General features: G+C 37.8%; 1 protein-coding gene across 1 annotated transcript; it reads right to left on the bottom strand.

The window, feature by feature from the left end:
- Positions 1-164: 164 nt before the first annotated feature.
- On the bottom strand, positions 165-16,209 carry DIRAS2 (DIRAS family GTPase 2). Its single transcript, XM_032096919.1, has 2 exons — positions 15,754-16,209; positions 165-3,458 (listed from the first exon to the last, which is right to left on the bottom strand). Exon 2 carries the CDS (start codon positions 3,417-3,419, stop codon positions 2,820-2,822), a length of 600 nt encoding a protein of 199 aa, XP_031952810.1. The 5' UTR covers positions 3,420-3,458; positions 15,754-16,209; the 3' UTR covers positions 165-2,819.
- Positions 16,210-17,862: the final 1,653 nt, after the last annotated feature.

The raw sequence follows: 17,862 nt of genomic DNA, 5'->3' as shown, positions 1-17,862 counted from the left end.
AGCCTAATATTGGCAGCTACTTTTTTTATTTCCATCTTTGCTGTACAATTATTCTAATCTTGCTATGAGGCACATTCAAAAAAATGTCCAGGGCTAAATTTCAGCCTGTAATATCTTTGCAGTTGGTACTTTTTAAGTAATTAAGATCCCCTATATTGTACTTCTGCAAGATATTTTACGATGCAAATAATTCCTCCAGTTAAAGCAATAATGTTAAAAGGTTGTATATATAGATCTTTTTTTCTCTTTGAGATTCTATCATAATTCTATGCTGGCTGCTAAGGCATGTGCCACACATGATGACCTTTGGCACCGGTGTGTTAGCATCTGAGGGCAACCTCTCTACTTTTGACCTCTATATGTGACTCATTATGCCTTAAGGTTGATCATTCTTCTGATTTTCTGGCTTCATCCATGGAATCCAATGCTGTGACTTTGAGTATCATCAGCCATTTTTTTTACGGAGTCGATGTACAAACATTTATAAAAGTCTTACTAAACATAGTGCTTTTAAGTGTTTTGCATCCCTGATCTGGAAATACCTTTTGATATATTGACAGACTGTCAAGAAAGATGCACTTGGCTGTAGAAGTCAAACCAGGCTTCTTTAAGTGTTTCAGGAACTACTTAAGAATGTGAAGAGACAATCTGACAAAACACAGAGTGAGCACTGGACTGTGACAGAGGAGATCTGCTTTTGTTCCTGGGTCTGCCACTATCTTGCTGGACAATCTACGTGCAGTTGTTTCCTCTCTGTGCCTCACTTTCACCACCTGAGAAGTTAAGATAATGATGTTGTCATTTTTGCAAAGTGCTTTGAGATTTATGGAGAAAGAGTATTGTGTAAGAGCCTGGAATTTACTGTTAATGAAGAGCATTAGCTTTTTGCATGCTCTTTCCAGTCTTCTCTTCTAATGCAATGAAGTAAACACAAAAAAAATTGTCTCTTTGAAATCAGTAGGAGTTTCACACTTGATTCTACTGGTGCCAGAATTTCTTCTGACTGAATGATAGAAGTTGTGCTCCTTTCTAGACAGCGCTAGTAGCAATTCATATGTATACTCTTACTCTACCTCTGAAACGTCTGCACATTTCTTACAAAACTGGAAGGTAAGAAAGCAATAACTCTGAAAGGAACAAGGTAGCAATTTTTAATGCAAAAACTGCATTTGAGCATCCCCTAGAAGATATTTATGATGCACTAGCATGCAGGCTAATAATATTAGTGCTCAACTTCATTTTCCCATGTTTCTTGACATAAACATTTACTAAAAATATGGTAGGCTCTTTTTGTTCGTTCAAAGCAGTTCCTAAGGTACAAATTGTGACTTACACAATTTTAATGTATTCTTTAAAAATTTTATGTGCTCATTTTATCTTAGATGGCCTTTGTTATCACTAGGATACATACTTCAGTCATTCATATTCGTTTTTAAAAAAGCTTTGTAGGGACATCCAGGACAGCTCACATTTTTTACTCTTTTCCACTTTCAAAGGTTTTGAGAAGAGCAGTTTCCCCTGACAGGATGTTTTAAGTAATGTGTTTTCTATTCTGAACTTTGTATTGCATTATAACACAGTCCTGACTGCAACTCTTAATATGCCAGATCCTAAAGTGCTTATCCCAGAAAACCTCCTTGTAGAGACTCTTGTGGGCACTAACTTCAGATATATATTTGGTTCTATAAATAGTCACAGCAGTTCAAATCATGAGTTTAAATGGCAAATATAAAATACTTCAGACAATATAAAGGCAATAGATCTCATAGTGCAGGAACATAAACCCTTCTAATTGGAATACAGTAATGTAAAGAAGTATCACTGAACTAATCTGATAATTTGAATAAAAACTTTGTATACTACGCCAACCCCTCTCCAAGGGTACCACCAGTTCAAAAGACATTCCATTCATACACTAACCACACCGTGTGTTCATTTAACCAGCAGCAGCATTACAGCTGAGTCTCTCCCACAGAGGCTTTTGTAGGGGACTCCGCAGTCAGTTCTCCCTGGGGAAGCTTTCTGGTTTTATATGTAACCCATTCTATCTGGCATTCTCCTCAAAGAAATGTCTGTTCTGAAATATATTTGAGTCAGAAACTCAGGTCATTCTTGAAGCAATGAGTCCAGAAAACATGATCTCCAGCTCTCTTACAGGGACTGGCTTTTGCACAACCTTCAGTTAAAACACTGCATCACACTAGAAAGAAGTATCATGCTGGTGGGGTAGAGGTAATATCTATTCCTTTTGACTGATATCCCCCCGCTTCCTTTTACTGTGCAATAGTTCTGTTATTCAGCTGGTCCAAGACTATCTTATGCACACTCTCCAACCAGTCAATAATGAAAATGGCACAGAATTGTTTATCCACAGCATTCTTGAAGGAAATGATTAACACCATCCAGCATGCATTTGTATGTTCTAGGTTTCTTCACAACTATGTCTTTGTTTTTCTTCTGATATTATACATGGCTTTCTCTTGCAATTATATGCAAATGGAGATAATACTAAATTGATTTTCCAAGTTTTTCATATTATGTGAATGATGAAAATTCTTTATTTTTGTAAATTACAAAATAAGGTATTCTGGGAAATCTTTTGTTTTCTTCCTGGTTTACTTTAATTGATTGCGAGAGTACTCATATTTTTATTTTTCAGGGTTTTTATAGCAATCACAGTACCTCGTTTTTTAAATTTCCAATTGTTTCTTTTAAAACAGATACTGATAAATAGGATCTTGCGTGGTTGTTTTCTGTGTATGGGTTTTACATGCGTATTTTCAGATGACACTTCATAGCTGACTTCTGACAGTGCAATTTCACATCACCACACATTTGCCTTTCAGCTTCTCCTTCCTTTTCTGTTGCTTGCTTTTTTTGCCATCAATTTGCAAACTCACAGTCCTGCGTTTCTCCAAGTTTAGCAATTCTTGGAATAACTCTTTCACATTGTGGTTCGTCTTGGCAGAGGTCTCCATGAAGGCACATTTCCACTTCTTAGCCATGGCTTCTCCGTCACTACTTTCTACCTCTCGATTTTGGTTCTCATCATTTTTGTTCCCCACCAACATTATTGGAATGCTTTCTATGTCTCCTTTAATCTGACATATTTGTTCGTAGATTGGCTTGAGCTCCTCCAAGGACTGTCGGCTGGTGATAGAGTAAACCAAAATAAAAGCATGTCCTTTAGAAATAGAGAGACGTTGCATGGCTGGGAATTGATGGCTCCCTGTAGTGTCAGTTATCTGCAAAGTGCATATGCTCTTATCACAGCTGATCACCTGCCGATAGGTGTCTTCAATGGTAGGGATGTAGCTCTCTCTGAAAGTGCCCTTCACAAATCTCAAGACCAAAGAACTTTTGCCCACTCCTCCAGCTCCAAACACAACTACCCTATAATCATTGCTTTGCTCAGGCATGCTTCTCCGTGTGCCACTTGCTCAGCTAGGGCAGAAAACCTAGGAGAGAAAACAACAAGAACAAGAAGACAGACATTAGTACAGGTACATGTGTAGAGTGCATGCTGTGGTATCTTTCCCAATAAGAGAAATAAACATGATGTAAATGATGGCATACTAGTTGTAGTAGTTTAAGAAGTCTTGCAGGGGGTTACAGAATGATTTATTTCAGTAGTAAATTTAGGGTTCGCAATCCAGTCTGGACTGGTAACAAAAGACCATCTTCATCACTTCATGGCTGATTTTAAAATACCTCATGTGTTTCAGTATTCTTCCTACTGGACTAAAATTCACAGAACTAAAGTGTTGCATCTGGAAATTTCAACAAGGCCAAGGCCTGAACAAACTGTAGAAAGGGAATTACTCTTCTGTATCTAAAATAGGTCTAAAATAATAGTTGAAACAGATCACTGTACAGGTGTATGTTAGTCAATTACTCTGAATATTCCAGTTCTTCAGTAGTTAAGGAATTTATCTCCACTACAACTGGACTACAGTTCTGAGTGGCAACTAAGATATATTTGTAGACTATTCAGCAACAGCACCTACTGAGCTTTGTTTTTAACTCCATGGGAATGTGTGTCCCATTTCAGTCTGTTTTGCCACTGGCATTTCGGGTCAAAGAGTACATTTTGATAAACTCAGATTGTTCATGTTCAGTCTGCCTTTTCATTCCAATATTTGTCTTGCAGCAGAGGATATTTGACACGAGACTGGCTGTACTTAGCAGAGAGGTTCTGCAGACGTATTCATAACATTTGTAGTGACTTGTGTTGCCAAGGTTGGCAAGTGCATATGTCAAAGGTCACAAAATTCTGTGATTCCTGCAGTCAGTTCCCTTTGACAAAACCCACTATATAGTAGGACCACAAATATTGATGAAATTGTTAAATAATGGAAATGGTAAAAGTTTTCACATGTTCGCAAGCTGTAGCTGTTTTAAAATTCATTGAAGTAAAAGCGAAGATGAATTTGTGCTTGCATCAGTAGCAGCTCAATGGGTACACAGCACATACAAGCCTTTTTATATTTAGTGAGATTTAAGCAAATAAACACTAAAAAATTGAACACTAAAAATTGAAGAGAGCATAGGATATTGTTACTTTTCAGGCCAAATCTAGATATATAAGGGATACACATGGAAAAAACTGCAAAATTTGCTGCATCTGTGCTTATTCTGAAGGAAATGGGCAGGTTTTATAGGGAACTTTGCCCAAGTGCCTTAATGGCACCAAGTGATTAAATTTGCCTGTTTCAATTTTGCAGTAGCAGTAGCAGTAAATCCAGAACAACCCAAAGAATTTCTTTCCTTTTGAAAGAAAGCCTTCAAGTTATTTCTTCAATGCAGCAGAAGGAGCGACTGCATTGCAGGGAGTGATTTTAAGTTACCTTTTACCTGTCCAGCAGCAGGACAATACTGATGCCATAGAGGTATGGCTGTTACTGGACCCGCCCATGCCCTCATCCCAGTTGCAAGCTCATGCCAAATTTTCTTTTTCTGCATTTTGATGCTGTTGCTCTTTGTGCCAGTTAGGCTTAAGCTAAGGCAATGCATGCTGCACTAATGTCTACAATTTGTTATTCAGACATATCCTGATGTTGTTATCCTTCTTGTCCAGGGCACCCTACAGCGTCCTCATTTTAATGTCTGAGTAAGCTGAAAACATCTGTCTTTACATAATATGTCGGGTGAAAGGGTTGTACTTCCTCATCTGCCATACCATAGGCAGAATAACCAGTGCAACTGGGGATGGTGATCCTGAGGCAAAGTGCAGGGCTGCCGCAGCTCTGTTTACCCAGCCTGGCTTCAGGCAGAAGGCAGCTTCACCCCTTCCATCTCTCCTGTGCTCCATTCACTGTCACTCTGAGAGGCTTGTTTAAATATAGGAAAGATTGATAAATAAGAGTGTTCATCCTGAGGCAATGAAGCAAAATTGTTTTTCTGACAGCAGAATTCAAGGACTGGAAAGGAAAAGTAGCCTCAGAAAAAACACTTATGTGTGTGTTTATAGAAGAGGTAAAACCCTCTGAGGAACAGAGAAAATGAGTGAGCAGCTCATGATGTTACGAAAGAAAGGAAAAAGAGTAGCTGCAAAAAAATGAGGAGAAAGAAGAGGAAGTTTCCTTCAGCATAATGCTGTTCCATTCAGAATAAACCTGTATATAAGAGCTGCAGACATGCAAATTCTGAACAGTCGTAGAGCTTATAGTAGTGGATGACTGCACAGAATGAGCTACCATAAGAATTGTAGTTTAATAATTTCTTGTGAGTAAAAAGGCAAGAGAGCAAAATCTGTGAATTCCACCTCAGAAGCAGCTTAAGCACTGCACAATCATATTATATATAGCCTACGAACTGCAGGACTAGGGGAAAAAATGCACTATGTACATTTTTTACTAAGAAAATCGGCGAAATATGGAGTAAAGAAATAAAATTTTAAAAGCTAACTGAGTGCACTCCTGCTCTATTACACTGCATACTTGAAACATACTCAGAAATCTTCAAGAAAACTGACACAGATGGTAGCCCAAAAGATCGACGAAATTGAAATGGGGCACTTAATGCCCTGAATTACTAAGCATACAGAAAAATTCTAAGGGATCTTGAAACAGCATACTAACAGTCTTCAAAACATAGCAAATTGTTGCAAAGATGGAGAGTGTAGTGGAAAAAAAAAAGAGTTCATGAGCATACATTGTAGAAGAGATTCACATTAGACAATAGGAAAACTTCACAGTGGTAAGAATAGCAGACCTATTGTGTAGGAAGGTTTTGCAGATATTCTTTAGAAATTACCATAGTATCAAAGGGTAGTTCCAGCTGGAAGGGACCTGAGTAGGTTTCTGGTCCAGACTGCTCATCACAGCTGGGTCAGCCATGAGAACAGAGAAGGTTGTTCTGTCATGTACAGATATGAAAATCTCCAATCTTTCACACTGTCTCTCTGGGAAACATGCTCCAATGCAAAATTATCATCAGGATGATTTTTTTTTTCCCTTTATATCTTATCTAAATTACTCTCTCAACTCATACCTGTTGTCTCTCCTGCCAGCATCCATTGTTGTGAAACGTGTGACTCCACCTTTTTGATGGCTTTTTTACTGTAGGTGTTGAGGGATACACTTTGCTGTCCCTTGAACTGTGCGTTTCCCAGGCTGAACTGGCGCTGGTCCCTCAGCCTGCAGAGCACGACAGCGCCGCAGCTCTGGACACCTCGGAGCCCTCATCAGCACTTGCTCCCGTTCATCCATGTGTTTCCCCTACTGGGGGTGCCCAAACCGGACAAACTACATTGCTGATGTCCCGTGAGTGCTGAGCAGAGGGGGATTATCACCTCCCTCAGCCGGCTGGCCATGCTCCTGTTCGTACAGACCAGGGCACAGGGTGGCTTTGCTGCCACCAGGGCACTGCTGGCCATGACCAGGTCACTGCCCAGTACAGCCCCAGGACCATCTCCACAGAGCTGTTTCTTCCCAGCCTGGGTGACTGCAGAGGAGCAGCAACCTTAGTAACTGTTTGGTCTGTCAGTCCTAAAGATCCTCAGTTTTGCCAAAATAAAAATTACAGATTTTTCTGAATTCATCCTGCTTCGGAACTAAAAGAAAGAACACAACTCATTCAAGTCTTTATGATCACACTGGGTAAAAAATTGCCCGAATGTTTTTTATCTTTTTTTTTGTGTTCTCTGTGTGGATCTGGCCAGAGAATCTTGTACAGTGACAATCATTCTGTATGAATGTGGTGCACTTGAACATGAGTGTTCATTTGTTAATGCTTACCAATGTTTCTTTGTCTTAAAATGTGTTAACTGAGACATACAGGAGAACAAAATAAAGTATGGCATTATTTCATCAGCTTATGGCATTCTGGCCAGTAAGGGTATGGAAAAATTAACTTGAAAGAAGTCTGACTTTTTAGATGTACAAGATCATTTCTGATTCAGAAAACCAGTCTGTTTCATAATCCGCACAGAAAAAATAGCTGCTTTTTACATGTTAGAATGGACTTATTCTGTAACGAAGGTTCATTTGCTGCCTTTGCTTTCACAAACTACTTCTGTGAAAGTATCTATCATCCTCTAAAGTGTCAGTTTATCAACACTATCCCTACTTGAAAAGCCAAACCATTTTTCATAACATATGTTCATACCCTTCATTTTGAATTGTCGGATTGCACAGTTCAGCAGACCAGTGAGTCTGTACCTCTGCTGACTTATCTCTGTTTTCTGCAGATGCTCTGATAGCACAAGGCTGGAGTTGCTCTAGTTCAGCTGCTGCAGGTGAGCTTGATGGGCTATTCAGTGGGGCAAACCACTGCCTCCAGTTCAAACTCAGCTGCAGACTTTTATGTTAGTCTTCATGCTTTCCCTAGTTATTTCTGACATGCCAGGTGAAAGAATTGAAGGGTTTTTCTGACAGAAGGATAAGGTTCAAGGTCTGAGTAATTGTGACATAAAATCACTTATTTTATTATGTAGTGGGAAAAAAATATGCATTTTAAATGTTTAAGTAAGGTGCCTCGTTACAGATTATGCTCTTCATAGTTTAAACTCTTAATGTTCTTTGGCTGACTAATTAATTACATCTGGGTATATTAGAATTTACTAAATCAGTGTCACTGATCCTGTACTTAGCCACTGGATCTCCACACTTCTCTCTTATCTTTAACTGGGATTTTTTATAGTCTAACTTTTCTATCAATTGTATTTATGACTTGCCTGTCATGTTTGTATTTAAGCTATAGATAGCATAGGCAAAAGGTATACGAAGGCTGAAAAATACCTTCTGAAAACTAATCTACTTGAATATCTACCCACAGAGTAACATGAGATTAGAATCTCACAGCTGGTGAACTCTTCCAATTTATGCTTGAAAATGGGCACAGAAAAAAAACCCCTATCTCCAATGTTTCCAGTCTTGGGTTTTGTTGCAGCAGTTTTCACCATTTTTATATTGTTAGACTACCATGAAATGTCACAAGTTGTAAGTTTAGTTGATATATTTTACTAGATTGTGTCTTTTAGTGTAGCATTCATTTTACAAAACAGTATGATGTTACCTTTGTTTTCTGGAGTCAGAGGCTTTGACTGCACCTTAACTGATCCAGTTTCTTGAGGTCTTATGATGTCCTACTGAGATGTCATTCTGATATGAAATTCAACAATTTTCAGATGCTGTATATTAATTTCCTGAAAGCTCTTTTTCCTCAGGTAAAACCATCTCATGTCACTCATGGGTTTGTTTTTTTTTTTTAACTCTAAGGCAATGTCTCTGTTGATATTGTCATTGTTATTGTGAAAAACCAATAAAGTACAAGCAATGCACGTAGTTCAAAATCTTGCCTCAATTTAAATTAACAGTCCATGAGGCTATCCAGTGGTGACACCACTATACAAAGATACAGGGTACAAGGTGAAGAATGTAGCTATAGATGAGATGGATTTCAACATGGCTGTCAGATTAATGTCCATTTCCCAATATCAAAGGCCAAAAATGTCACATTATTTATATAAAAGAAATGAAGAGAGATCTGCAAGTAACTTTTTCTCAATTTGCTGATAAACAGACATTTCTCAGGGAGTATTTTCACTATACCTACTAATGCACTTTAAGAATGGGGACTCTTCTGCTTCCAGTGCCTTCATCTTTTAATGTAAGACTTGCTTTCTCATTCCATTTCTTTGCTTGTATTCTTTGGTCTTTTCAAGTCAGTGGAAAGTTGGACACAGTGGAAGACCAAATGATAACTGGCAAGACAGCTTTTTCTTACAACATGAGGTTCTAGACCATATGGAAAGAAGGTTTTTATTCTCATGTGGAACAAAATGTTCTTTGAAAGTCTGCTTCTTGATGATCAGCTAGTGTAAATCATGATTTTTTTTTTCACTGCATAGATGCAGTAGCAGTTTTCATTTGTGTTGTTCTCAACTATAGTTGGAAAGAAAAGCATTTATAGCTTTTCTCTCCAGTTATAGAAAGATGACCGGAGAGATTTCATTAGGGAATGGCATCTTCTGCAGAAAAAAAAATATTGTGTCAAAAACCTGCTGCTTTTCTCTGACACATTGTCCTTTTTGCAAAATTTGCTTGATTATCTGAAAGGGACAACATCGGACATTTTTCTTATTCAATATACTCATAGAAACCAAAAATTCAAACTACAAGTTCAATTTTTTTAAACTGAAACAGATTTCATTTTAGAGCTAGGTTCCCTACAATGTTGAAAATGTTTGAATTGGCATGGAAAATTAATAATTTAGAATCTTTAAAATGAAATTAACTTTACAAAATCATTCAGAGAGGTTCCCTAAGAGGTTTTATTGGTTTCCTTCATGCTCCTGGCCTAAAATAGAAGGGAAATAGAAAGGACAGGAGGCTTTTAGATCAATTCGTTGTAGTTTTTTTCTGTATTTACAGAAAGAGACTATTGTGCAAAGAACATTTGTATGTAAAGGAGAGAGAATCCACCCTCTACGCTGTCCGGCCATCACAGGTGCTGTGTTCTGCTTTAGCAAACTGTCATATTGTCGTCAACAATATGACTTATGTTGAAATCTCATTCCCAAAACAATGCCTTTTCAAAATTGTTTGAAACCCCATGGAACCCTTGGTAAAAGAAAAAAAAGTCCCACATGCATAGTTGTCACTGTAAGAAAATCTTTACTAGTTCTTTGGCTAACATACGGCCAGCAGATGTTGTGGCAGAAATAGTTTTGCTAGGCAGGAAAGAACTGGAAAAAGAAAGGGGAGATAAGTAGGCATGCTTCCTGTAGGAACAACAGACAGCAAAGGGTTTTTGGAACTACGCTTAACTAAAGAGGCATTGCTTGTTGAAGAAGGCAGTACTGATGGCAGAAGAATGAATGACACAGAAGGATCTATTGATTCCCTTCCCTGCCGAGGGTTCATGTGCAGAAAATGCAGAAGGTGCTGGACCTGATCCAACAAAGAGCTTTATACATTGGCATACACTGAAATTGTTTGCTCTGTTGTTTCCTGAGAGCTTTCAGAACTAACCCTTTAGTAACAGATATGTACTAATGAACCATTACTGTAAAACAAGATTCAGCTTCATTGAAAACACTTACCATGTAGAAAAACCCCACCTTACTTTCGTTTAGCATCAGAAATATTATGCTAAATTTATCCAGGATGGACACGTGAATACACTTACCACATGAAAAAACCCTTACTTTCATGCAGAAAAAGAAATACTATGCTAAGCTTATCCAGGATGGACAGGTGTCCAATTGGTTGTCACTTTCTATTTAGTGGATTGGTTAATCTTAAAACTAAAGAGAATTTAATGACAGTTCCTGTCTAAATTCAGGCTTTGTTTTAAGCGTTTTAGATACTTCATTGATTCATCTATTTGAGCATTTTGGTAAACCAGTGTCTTAATCTTTAAGTGCTTATCGTCAAAACTGAGAGAGAAATTACTCAGAAACCTTTCCATATGTGTAGTTAGGTATTCATTAATGCACACATAGAAATAAAAATGTCAAAATAACAGCATTGTATTCAGCTCTCTTTGAAACTGATTTTTTTAAGTTTTCTTCCCAACTTAACTAACCAAATACTGTAGTTTTTCCTCAATTTTCAGTAGATTTAGTTTAACTGAGTAAAGATGGAAAGATCAACTTACAACATTGTATGTTTGTCTATCAACAAGTAGGACATAATGCCATTGGACAGAGCAGTATGATTATAAACTGGAATTTGCCACTCATACAAATGCAGGATCAGAGACTCAGCATGAATTTTCAGCCCCTCTGGTTTCTAATAGTAGAATCATTTTTGGTATTGAGCAATGACTTTACATGTTGCAGTGAACTTCTGCTTCTCCAGATGTACACTGGAAAAAATGGGTTCTGAGTTATGGATAATGGTATTATTTTTAAGTTTTCCTGAATGGAAAAGTACAAAGCACTAAAAAACAAAAACAAAAAACAAAAACAAAACCAAACCAAAACAAAACAAAACCAAAAACAAAAACAAGAAAGAACATTTCCCAAGAAATCATTTTACTTTAGAGGTTGTAAATGATTCTATCTATTGTGAGAGTCATGATAAAATTCCCAGCATAGGCAACAAGCTATTTCCATGTAAATATATCTATTTACACAGAAGAATAGTGAATTCATGGAAGACTGTTTTCCACTCAGCAGAGGAAACTCTGAAGACAGGTGGCCATTTTGCCTTTCACTGTCGTTCTCTATTCCATAGCGTTAATTTGAGACTACGTATGTAAATCTTCTGTAGAAGCAAAATTATTAAAGGTTAAGTGCTTGTGACTTCCTGTGCTATAACACCTGTAATTAATTTTCCTTGCTTGGCTGGGAAGGACAGCTAGATTGCTATCCTGACCACTGAAATATTTCTGATGGTCTTATACAGCCCAAATAATAATGGCTTAAACAGAACATTTTGCCACTGGTTTGTTGTCAATAAGTTAGGAATAGGTTAATGCAGTGGGTTTCAGGACCCAAAATGATCCCTGACAATTAAACGAAAAAATGTAATACTATCATTGATATGCTTCCAGACACTAGTAAAAGGCCTGTTCTTCCACTGAAATTTTTCTGCAAATCAGAGTGCTTTGAAAAACAGTAATTAAATTTTAAGTGTGGGGTACAATATAATAATAGCAGCTTTCTGATAGTTTATAAATGTTCATCACCCCAACTTCCAATACTTTCAGTTCTGAAGACAGGTAGGTTTAGCCTTAAGAGTAGTTTTTTGTGGACTCGTTTCTTTTCCTTGTAGCATTAAACAAAATTATAAAAATTATATCCTGAAGAATAAAAAATACCGATTAACACATGATAGCATTGTAAGATTTGTGTGTACAGATGGGGAAAGTGGTAATGTTATTTATTTGGGTTAACCACAATATTTTATAGCTATTGATAGTAGCTAGTATTTGATGATTCAAATAATTAAATCTTTCAGAAGAGATAAAAGTTGTCAGCTTAAATTTTCAGGGAAGAATATAAAATAAACAAGAAAAAATAAAAAAGGGCAAATGTTCTTTTCTTAGCTTCAGATTAATTTTAAGTAAGAGCTACTGGGCATTTTGGGAAGGAAACAGCTGCAGCCCAGGAATGGATTTGCCCTTTTCATACCCTTTCTTTAATATGTACATATTTTGAATGAGGACATTAAAAGGCTGACATAACTTCACTTTTAAGACATCTTTTCAGATGCAACTGAAACCAATTTCATTACCTGCAGTCAGGCTGATGCTGACTGGATTTTCCTGCCATAGCATTTTGCAGACCTGCATAGCCAGAGAGACTAATTTTAATCTAAACAAATTTAGATAGAGAAGCTTAACTTTCAACTTAAAGTTATTTTCTCAAGAGGAGGTGCTCATGAACTCAGTGTGAGTCAAAAGTGCATTTATCACAGACTTGACACACATTTTTTCACATTTTGCTCTTGTCTTTCTTTGATACCCATCTCAAAAATTATTCTGTTATCAATATTTTCCGGTTGAAAAATAATGAATATTTGTTTTCTCAAAAAGGCAAATTAGAGCACTCTGTTTCAAGTAATATATACAGCTGCATTGACACTCAGGGAGTCTTTTCCACTTCTCTTCCAGCAGTAGAGTGAGATAATTTAATGCACGTTTAATTTTAATGTCACAATAAGAATGCAGTGCAAGTATCTGTTTGCTGATACTTGGAAATATTCGTATGTAAAGTAAAAATACCAAATGGAAAAGAAAATCTCCAGAAATATTTTTTCCTGGTATATTTTTGGAAATTTCTCATCTTAAAGGGAAATTAATATTGCTAATATCCGTGTTTTACAAAATTGTCATTTTTTGTCCTCTACTTAATATTGATTATTGCTCAATTAGTCTTAGTAATAAAAAATATTAAGGGGTAATTCACAAACATTTGGAATCAGTCTAGATACCAAACCAAATGTCCCACAATGAATACTGTTTCAGCTTACGTGTACAAATGTCCTGATACTCACTCAAAATGTGTGAGATGGAACATTTAAATGCAGCTTATTACATATTACAGAAGAGTTACTGAGGAACACTGTGAATTGGATACAATCCAATGCAGTGTATAAATCAAAACCATTAAAAAAAGAAGAAAAGGTTAAGTTTATAAACATAAGGAATGAGAGAAAAAGGGATTATGGAATTGAATGCAGTCTTTCCACAGGAGCATCTTTGAACCAGAGTATTGTTTATTGCACATTTATTTTTAAAAATTAATATTGGGAGCCATAGCACATACTCTGTCATAATGAAAGTCTAAGTCTGATTTTTCACACATGATGCTCTACATGGGCAGCTGTGTTGGCTAACATAAGAGAAAGCCAGAAAAGAAAGTTATCAGGTGATCCTCAAAGGAAACTAGAAACAGTGCTGGTACTGACTTCAGGAACAGCAGTATCAGTTTATATATAGTCTGCTATTTTTATTGGTACTACAGAGACTGCAGTGCTAGTGTAATATAAGCATGACCACTTGGCCAGAAGGAGCCTCTGAACTCCAATCAACTTCCAAAGAGCTCTGCTCTGCACTGTGAAAAAGGGGTATTACTCAGCCTGAGGTTCATCAGGGCTGGTGAGTCTGCTGGTGTAAACACTAGTGCAGCACAGTGCAGATATATGCTTTCATCTGACTATGTGAGTTATGTGGAAAACTGTATTTCCAAACATCTTGACTCACTTGCAAAGGGACTCTCTAGTGCAGACAACTTCCAGAGAAAAGTAAAAATGGTATTTAGTACTGAAAGACACTTTCTGGATTATCAAATCCAATGCCTTGCCCTTGCAGGCAACCATTCCACATAATCCCTTCTATCAAGCTACAACTAAAAAGCATTTAAGATGTTTTCTATATATTACTTCAATCAGAATGTAATTTAAGGACCTTGGTGCTCTAATGGTTTGAAATCTTCCAGTCTGAGTGTATTCACAGCCCATTTATACCAATTCTTCTCTCTTACCAGAGAGAAATAGCTGTACATCACGCTCATGCCTCCAGATCCATGGGACCATTGATTTGCAGCTGTGTACTATAACTTGCTCCATGTTTGTATGGTTCTTCATGCAAGAGCTGCAGAAATGTAGTGTGTGGTGTGTGAGAGAGCACGAAGCTTGGGGGAAGACCATATTTCATAGCTCCAGAACAATGGCACAAAACCCATTCTGCATTAATTGGGATCTACTGCATTTAGTAAGGACAGATGGACCCCAGAGAGCAGCTCCTGAGCATAACTGAAGTCCATTAGCCAGAAAAGTAAATAAGGGAGGGGGGCAAGACAAAATAGTCTTTTTTATCCAGAATTAAAAATGCTGAGACCTGCAAACATTCTAGATAAGGGTAAACTATAAAGCTTGGCAAAGGTACAACAGCAATCAGTTTCATCAGCTTTGTTTACCTCTAAATGTATGTGGGTGTACATAGCTGTACACAGCTTACATAGCTGTATGTGTGTGCATCTATAAACAGGCATATATGTGTTCACCTACTAGGTACTCATGAAAACAGGACATTCAGAAAATTCTTTAAAATTAAAATACATCCAAATTTGTAGCTCCATTCTGTGCTCACCCTTCTGTGGCTGACTAGTGCAGCAAACAGCATCCCACATTTTATGGGGAAGATAAAAAGACAGAAGGTGTTATCAAATCTGAATTCAGCAGCTCTCAGGCACTTGAGATGGTCTTTCATGATTTATTTTCTTTCATTCAGTTGGGAGATGGACAATCTACTGAAAAAAAAATTCCTGCCTGTCAGTGGGATGCTGCAAAGTTGTATCTGTCTCAGAGAAAGAAACACCTTTTGTTATTTTATTCAGACTCCACATTTTTGCATTCTTCTATCAGTTAAGTTAAAATGTAGCTTTCATTTAAAAAACCAAAAATATTAATCTCTCCTTAAGCCACTGCAGTGGCAGCACTATAAACTAGGGCAAAATTCAGCACATTGAGTTTTAATGAAAGAAAGCTTGGAAAAAAGGTCATTACTAGCATCCCAGCACACAGAAAAATGATACTGTTAACTGGCCAGTTTGCCTATGACCAGCGTCTGACTTCCTTGCCAGCCTCAGTTTACAGCATGCCATGTTCTCTGCCTAAGCTATTAGCTTAGAGTAAATCTTGCAGTTGTAACTCATGCAAAACTCTATCGACTTCAGAGAAAATTTTGCCCGAGTGAGCACTGTGGATTTTGGTTGAAGAAAATGAAGACCTCTAATCTCAGTGCAAAGCTATGCCTATTGTACAAGATAGTATAGAAAAACAGTGGAAAAGAATTTACCTGTGTAGGAACAGAAAGCTTCAAATGCTCTTCAGTTTCTGCCTGTCATTGCACCAGCTCTTCTCCCGCTCTGTCCTGGGCTCCCTCCACCAGAAAGGAGCCCCTGTCTTAATCAAGGGGGCTGCAGCCTCCCTTTGCGCCCGGTGTTGGCTGCTGCCCGTCCTCTGCTCCCGCGGCTCCGCTCCCCTCCCGCCTGCTCCCAGTACCTGGGTCGCGGATAATGCTCTTGTTGGCTGGATCGCAGCCTCTTTCTTTCTGCTTTTACGGACAGACTGACTCCAGCCTCTGCTAGTGCTACTGCCTAAATGGCGACTGCAAAGCTCATCTAAGCTTTTAACTGCCACCTACTGAATAGTTGTGGAATACATATATGTATAGGTATATATACATATAAGCTGTAATTTTCTGGTTTTCTCAACCAATGTAGTAGATTTTTACAATTAGTCTCTAAAGCCTCCAAACATCCTATAGTTTATCATTTAAAGCTGTAGATAACATTAAACTGTGCTCACAATTCTCCCTTTCTTTCAGCACTGAAACAGAGAACAGGCCTGTCTCTTTAACTTAAAAAAGCTTACAAAGCCTTTGGTGAGGCTAATCCCCAGGGCAAAAACCAGCACAGCCCTATTCAGATCAATGGAGCTGTGCTGATTTTTATTAGTTGGGAATTTAATTCCTTAGGTCTCATATTTATTCACAATAAAAAAAAAACAAACAAACAAACAAAAAAAAAACAAAAACCAAAAAACAAACAAACAAACAAAAAAAAAAACCAAAAAAACACCCAAACAAACCAGTAGAAAGAAAAATGTGCCTTAAAAAATAGCTTTTGTACAGCATAGCCCCTCAGAATTTCACTCATCTGAAACAGATTAGATTTTTTTTTTCCTGACAGCAGTGTAAAACAGGATTCCTGAGGTTTATAGACGAACATAAATTAAGAGGTTTTCTCCACTTTTAATGGTGGGTTGGTTTGGTTTTCTTTTTGGTGAAAAATCCAAAGGCAGAATCCAGTGTCTCTTTCATCTCTTTATTTTTCTGGCAGCTCCTAGTGCTTTTTTTTCTAGGCTAGAAGTGGGGTCCAGTGAAGGTGTTTGAACTGCGACTGCAGAAAGGAAGCCTAAGTACAGGGTCTCTCTATGAATCTGTGTGTATCCCCAGGGACAGTGTGTGGAGCCTGAGGTTTGCTCAGCTGGTTAGAACACAGTGCTTTAAACACCAGGGTTGTGGGTTCAATCCCACAATAAGTATGTTAAAAGGTCCTTGTGGGTCCCTTCCAGCTGAGGATATTCTGTGGTCTGTGAGATGCTACCTTTATAACCAAATAGCAGGAGTATGCAGGATGGTGGCTCCTCTAAGCCAGCTGCTAACATGTAGCTGAGTGACATAAAAGGCCTCTATGCCAGTCTTGAGGAGCACTGCCCTGTGGAGGACTGGTGGCACCCAGCACCTGTCACAGCAGCAAGGAAACACTTCTGTTTTTATGCCTGCTGTGACTGACCAGTTGAGCAGCTAGCTCCTTACAGCTGGTATGACAGTTTTTAAATGGCACCTTTGATGGCATTTAAAATATATTTTGTTTGCTTTTTAAAAATGGGTTTGTTTTGATTGCTTTTATGAAAGATTCATTTATTGTGTTAACACTTTTGTTGAACCCAGAAATGAAGATGTTTCTCCTCTATGTGTGTGTCTTACAGCGCATATGTATATTAGGATACATAATGCAAAATATGGCCTGAGGAAATAATTTGCATTAGTGTGCGGTTCTGCTACAGATTAATCCTGAGTCCTGTTTCCACAGGCTCCCAGGCAGCAAGCTGTGGATCAAACCATGTGCTGCAGGCCTGCTCCTAGAGCCTGACAGCAAAGCCCTGCCTTTGGCATTGTCACCATTTCTCAGTGATATCTTAATCCTGTGTACATGGAGAATTAGCTAATTAATATCTCAACATGAAAAAATTGTGTAATAAATTAAAAATGGTAGTATAATTACTGCAACACAGCAAAGGTCAAGTTATAACATTTATAATATTGCTCAGGGATTTAGCCTGTGATTTTTCCTGATTCTGCCCTATGGTAGCATGGGTTCAGAATTCAGACCCATTTATT

Source organism: Corvus moneduloides, chromosome Z, assembly GCF_009650955.1.
Source record: "Corvus moneduloides isolate bCorMon1 chromosome Z, bCorMon1.pri, whole genome shotgun sequence".
NCBI classification, from domain to species: domain Eukaryota; kingdom Metazoa; phylum Chordata; class Aves; order Passeriformes; family Corvidae; genus Corvus; species Corvus moneduloides.
The sequence above is the reverse complement of the archived record's forward strand: the minus strand, read 5'-3'. Positions and strand labels throughout refer to the sequence as shown.

Coding starts and splice junctions, on each gene's coding strand:
- DIRAS2 (XM_032096919.1), bottom strand. CDS start 3,419: ATGCCTGAGCAAAGCAATGATTATAGGGTAGTTGTGTTTGGAGCTGGA.